A 6,327-nucleotide genomic window follows, 5' to 3' on the forward strand; every position below is an offset into this window, starting at 1 on the left:
ATTGTGTAATTGCTTATATGTCCTCTTCTGCTGCAGCTTAATTTTAACTTCTTTCCAGTTCATGTACATCTTTGTACCATATTTTCATCATTCAAGTAATGCAATTGCACAAATGCATTACGCTTATATTGACCCTATTGTGTGTATGTTATTCCCATGGCTATTGTCTTCTGGTTCACTAATTATTCAGAGATGAGTAAAAACCTAAAATATAATGCAATGTGTCCTTGTAACTTGGACACCTTTATTATGAATTTAAAAGTTTTGTAAAACTCTGGTATTATCTTAGAACATAGTATGAACTTCTTGGGCTGTATTTGAACATTTCTTCAGTTGCATTTAGAAGTCTCACAAATTAAATAGGGATCACAGAAAGGGTGGTCTTAAAGGCACCTTCAAAAGGTAGTTGAATACTTAGCTGGAAGAAATACTTTCTTTCATTGTGGTAGAAAGTTCTGAAATGGTACATGTCAGTTTCTTTAAACAAGTCTGTTAAGAGGAATATTGTGATTTTGTCTCATCAGTATTTTACTGGATAATCTAAAAACACTAGGGAGAATGGTGGTTCCATTTTGAAAATTGGAGCAACATTTTTTTTTTGTAAGATGAGAGAACAGCTTTTATTGAACAGCCAGTACTGTTGGGAAAATACGTTTTGTGTGCTAGTCTCTTTGCCATATTATTACAGATACAACGGTGTTGCTGAGGTGCTTCCCTAAATCCAAAAGCAGATGACTTTTTAATGTCTGTATGGTACTTAAAATGTCTTACTGAAGTAAAAAGAATTTGTCTATTACAACGTGCTATTTTTTTTTCTCTGCCTCTTTTTCTTCTTTCATTTTCCTTAGGCTCTAGCAAAGAAGGCTAGAGATGGAAAACTGTTACCGGAAGAGTACCAGGGAGGATCTTTTAGGTAAAACTCTCTAGCAGCATTTAATACATGCAACATGGGTTCAGAACTGTTTTATCCTCACTATTCCACTGTGTTTTAATGCATTGCTTTTAAAGTCTTCCTTCACGTAGGATGAAACTTCATTTGATGATTCTGAGGGCCAAGCATACACTGTCTTGTATCAGGGCGAAGCAATTATCTTGGTTCAGGTTAATTTTATTTGCACTTGACGCTGGTGATGCCGCAACTTGAGTCTTGTGTTCAATTTTGGCCACTTCCCCCAAGAAAAACACTGAGGAGCTGGAGCAAGTCCAGAGAAGGGCAAGAATGCTGATGAAAGGTCCGAAACACAAGTCTTGCAAGGAGCAGCTGGGGAAGCTGGGGTTCTTCAGCTTGGAGAAAAGGAGGTCAGGGGGAACCTTATCACTCTGTACAATTACCTGAAAGGAGGTTGCAGTGAGGTGACGGGTGAGGAAAATGGCCTCAAGTGAGGAAATGGCCTGAAGTTGCACCAGGAGTAATTTATATTGGATATTAGGAAAAATTTCTTCATGAAATGGATTGTCAAGTGTTGGAACAGGCTACTCAGGGAAGTGGTTGAGTCACCATCCCTCAAAGTGTTCAAAAAGCATGTCCATATGGCACTTAGGGACATGTTTTAGTGGCAAGCATGGTGGTGCTGCCAGTTGATGGTTGGACTTGATCCTAAAAGTCTTTTCCAACCTGGTTCTGTGATTCCAGAACTGGATGCAGTATTCCAGGTGGGGTCTCACCAGAGCAGAGGGGCAGAATTACGTCCCTTGACCTGCTGGTCACAGTGCTTTTGGTGCAGCCCAGGATACGGTTTGCCTCCTGAGCTGTGAGCATGCACTGCTGCCTCATGGCCAGCTTTTTATCCACCAGCACTCCCGAGTTCATCTCTTCAGGGCTCCTCTTGATCAGTTCACCCCCCAGCCTGTATTGATATCAGGGGTTACTATGACTCAGGTGCAGCACTTAGCACTTGACCTTTTGAACCTTATGAGATTCCCATGAGCCCAGTTCTTGAGCTTGTCCAGGTCCCTCTGAATGACATCCTATCCCTCAGGTTTGTCAACCACACCACTCAGCTTGGTGTCATCTTCAAATTTACTGAGAATGCACTCTATTGTGCCATCTATGTCACTGGTGAAGACATTACACAGCACTGGTCCTGTGAGGGTCACAACTTGACACACACAGGTAGCCCAGAGAGGTGATAGATGCCCCATCCTAGAAACATTCAAGGTCAGGTTGGAGGGGACTCTGTGCAACTTGATCTAGTTGAGGATGTTCCTGCTCATTGCAGGAGAAACTGGGCTAGATGACCTTTAAATGTCCCTTCAAACCCAAACTATTCTATGATTCTTTACAGTTAAATTGTTTTTCCACTCTTTGCCATAATTATAACCCAAAGGAGGAAATGGTGTGTCAGCTTTCTCAACTGACAATCTGTCACAAAAGAGTCCAAGCCTTTCCTTATATACCATTTCACAGTTGGTGACACAGACAGAAATATTCAGGGGAGAAAGGCACAATGATGCTTTCCTATGCCTGAGTGATACCTAGATGCCCAAATTGTGTCACCTGGTCGATATCAGCAGCCATTCTAACTTGAAGTTGTGAGATTCAGTCTAGAAGACATTTGGCTTGGAACAGGGATAGGCAAAGTGTATTTAAAGTCATCGCTTTGCTGGCCTTCTTTCTGCCTTTAGTGTGTAAAGAAATAGGACTTTTAAAAAGGTGCATTATTTATAATTGCAAAAATCCCAAACTCTTCAGAAGAGTCTAAATGTGCTCAACTGAAAACAGTTCAGATCTATTTTTAACTTAATGAGTTTTGCCTTAGAAGAGATTTAGATCATAGTACTCATTGAATATAGATTATTTCTTCTAGGGAATATGCAATTTCTGATGTTACTGATAACTCTTTTCTCTTTCATTCAGTATCTCCAATCTGGGCATGTTTGGCATCAGTGGTTTCACTGCAGTCATAAACCCTCCTCAGGCCTGCATCCTAGCTGTGGGCCGAGCAAGACCAGAGCTCAGGATTGTGGAAGATGAAGAAGGGAATGAGAAACTTGAACAGCATCAGCGCATGACAGTGACTCTTTCAAGTGATGGTCGAGTGGTGGATGATGAACTGGCTTCCAAGTTTCTGGAGACCTTGAAAGCCAACATAGAGAATCCAATACGACTTGCCTTATGTTGAACTTGGTGAAGATTGCTTCCTGTTTTGACAACATAGATGACAATTATATACTTAGGGTTGTTTTTCTGTATAGAGGAGTAAATAGCTGGAAATGGACAGTTAAAAATATTTAAATTATGAATTAATGTGAAACACTTAAGTTTCATGCTTTTAGTCTTCTGTAATGACCAGGTTTTATACTGTAAAGCTAAAAGACTTTAAAGTTAACTTACTACATTTCTTTAAACTTTTAGTACCAATGGCACATGTTTGCATAGGAAAGTCAATCTCGTCTGTAAAGAAAAACTCAATAAAACTTTATGGAATTTAAAAGGAAATAATAGAATAATTTGGGTTGGAAGAGACTTTTAAGGGTCATCTAATCCAGCTTCCCCTGCAATGAGCAGAGACATCTTCAGAGCCCTGTCCAACTGACCTTGAATGTTTCCAGGGATAGGGCATCTACCACCTCTCTGGACAACCCGTGTTTCACCCCCCTCATTGCAAAAATGTTCTTCCTTATATCTAGTTTGAATCTACCCTTTTTCAGTTTAAAACCATTACCCTTTGTCCTATTGTAACAGGTCCTGCTAAAAGTTTGTTCCCATCTTTCTTAGAAGCCCCCTCTAATTATTGAAAAAAACACAAGTTAATTGTGCCAGCAGTGTTCTCGTGGAGGTCCCAGTATGAAAGGTCAGATTTTGCACAGTGAATATTTGCTGATTAATGCTGTTCTTTGCATGTTTTGGATATAGATAAAAGTAGAAAGTGTTTCATCATCAGTGTATATTGAATTGTAACTCAGAGGCTCAAGTGCAGTGACCTGAAGTTTAAATTAACAGAAGCCAATTGGTATTTTTGTTATATGTAAATATGGAACTACATATTGTATGTATTTGTTATGAAATAACTGTGTTTACAGGACCTCATGAGAATATAAATTGTCAGTAGAATTATGGGAGTTTGTCTTATTCTGGTTTGTGCAAGTACTTTTTTTTAATGATTTGTAGGACTTAATTATGGCAACAGCTCAACAAGTAAAAAGCTAATTGCAAGGCAAAATTTGTATTTAATACTGCATTGAGAGGTTTTGCTAAATGAGCTTACTTTCTTTAGCTTGTTCTGATATTGTAAATTTCATAGATTATTAATCTGACAGTCGGGAGAGATTTTGATTACCGGATCTAGTTTACTGTGCAGGAACAGACATACCCATTCTGTATTTCCAGGAGTTAATCACTGATAAACTATATTAAAGATTGGGTGCTGAGGATTAATTTGCAATTTGAAATGATTAACTGTTAATTTTTCCAAAGCTTTTTGTCAATCCCATATTACTTTGGGGAAAAAAACCCAATTTATATGTTTTCCTTACTGTACAAGAAGCTCTCATTATTTGCATAACTAAATCTGCTCTGCCCAAGGGATTTTGGAGACAAATTTAAAACCTGATATACTGCTTTTCATTTTTGTAAATGGTGCTCTAGAGGTGCTGTGTGCTCCCCAGCATTGCATGTCCTGCTCCCACAGTTAAGGGCTGTGTGGCTGATGTTTGCAGCTGTAGTTTTACATGTGTGTGTTCACATAGTGGGAGTCAGTGTTTTACTTCTGCTTTTGGAGCCACTGGAAGGCGCTGTTGTATGTAAGTATGCCGTGTGTGTCCTGTCTCATTTGTGTGGGTGCTCAGACATCCATTGTGCTTTCCCTGTAGACAATGCAGCCTCTTCTGCAGGTTAAATAAACCTTTGTAACTTTTGAACTGGGCAGGTCTCAGGAGGGCTAATACAGGCTTGAATTCCAGTTTCTTTACACCTGCTTGCTTGCCAGCATTGTCAGTTGAAATGGGTATGACTCGTCAGTCATCAGCCTGTGAAGGAAATGTATGGAATTCAGACATGTGATAGCAGTCAGGTCTCGTTAATTCAGAGTAAGATTACTGTTTGATAACATCTTCCATTTAAACAGAAGTAAGACAACAGATATATACCCATGCAGATGAAAATTAAACGTTCAGTATCTTCTGGGTGATTTGGGGTAAAATGTCCTGGAAAGTGAATCATATGTGGTGGTTATGCTTACTTTTGAACCAAATTTGCCTCAAAGTAAAAATTTCAGAGATGAAAAATATAGCTTTTTATGTTTTATTCTTTCAAATGTCTCTTGTCAGGCTAAGCTAAGCTAAAAATACGATGAAGACATCTGCTTTCTTGAGTAATTTAGAAAAAAAACTAAGGAGTATGCTAATATCTGCTGGAAATGTGTGCCTTTAGGATACTTACTATCTTTATATCATTTTCCTTTGCAGGATGCATGATTAGAAAAAAATAAAGGGTAGCTATTTTGGATTTTGTCGTTGCTGACAAATCTTGAACTCTGTGTCACACTTTAATCCCTAATTACACTGTCAGAATATTTGACTTTTGGGGATTTTTTTTTTCCTGCAATATATTCTTATGAAATAAAATTTCTATAACTTATCTTCCTGCTTGATACTGTATCCTGCACTCCAGGATACAGCTGACCCTTTTGGCTGCCAGGACACACTGCTGACTCATTCAATGATGTTCTGTTCCATTTGTCCTTAAAATGTTGAAGGCATAGAGAGCAGATTCCTCTTAAGTCAGTATGGCAATTGGGTCCATAAGAGAGTAAACAAACAAAAAAAAAAAACAATCAGCTGAAAGTACCTTTCAGCATGTTCTTAGTTAAGTGTAAGTTTTAAACTTATAACCTCTGGGGATTTTTTTCTTTGTAGTCCTGCTTGAGAAAAGCAGGAGGATGTTCATGGTAACCTGGTAGAGATGTGTAGAAACATGCTAATCTGTAAGTGTTCCAAGAAACACAGAATCCTCGGATTTGGGTGTAATCACGTGTGTTGATTAAACTGGGGTGAAAATCAGTCACTTGGAGCTTGACTGGCTACTTTGCACAGTTACTTTACAAAATCTGCCTAACCTGTGTCAGTGTAAAACCATCACTGTTTGCTTGAATTCAGTTTGCACTCCTTCCCTTTTACGTCAATTTTGCTTGAACTTAAAGTATCATAGTAAATAATTATTCTGATACAATAACCGTATTGTTCTTCCCTCGCTCCACAATAGTGGTCCTACCTGGCAAGTTAAACATTTGTGTCATTATGAGAAATAACGAGCTGGAAAATGACAGACTTTTCTGTTTGTTCAGTACCTGTAGTAAGGAAAATGATTCATGCTGTGTTAATGAATAC

General features: G+C 38.6%; 1 protein-coding gene across 1 annotated transcript in view; it reads left to right on the forward strand.

The window, feature by feature from the left end:
* PDHX (pyruvate dehydrogenase complex component X) overlaps nt 1-5,465 on the forward strand; it is a 36,864-nt gene extending 31,399 nt beyond the window's left edge. The window contains exons 10-11 of the mRNA XM_027732602.2: nt 849-913; nt 2,858-5,465. Coding sequence (XP_027588403.1) covers nt 849-913; nt 2,858-3,122 — 330 coding nt within the window. The 3' untranslated portion in view covers nt 3,123-5,465. The remainder of the gene's footprint in view (nt 1-848; nt 914-2,857) is intronic.
* The last annotated feature ends 862 nt before the right edge of the window (nt 5,466-6,327 follow it).

Source organism: Pipra filicauda, unplaced genomic scaffold (assembly GCF_003945595.2).
Source record: "Pipra filicauda isolate LSUMZ 115617 unplaced genomic scaffold, ASM394559v2 scaffold32_size4067784_pilon, whole genome shotgun sequence".
In the NCBI taxonomy this organism is placed as follows: domain Eukaryota; kingdom Metazoa; phylum Chordata; class Aves; order Passeriformes; family Pipridae; genus Pipra; species Pipra filicauda.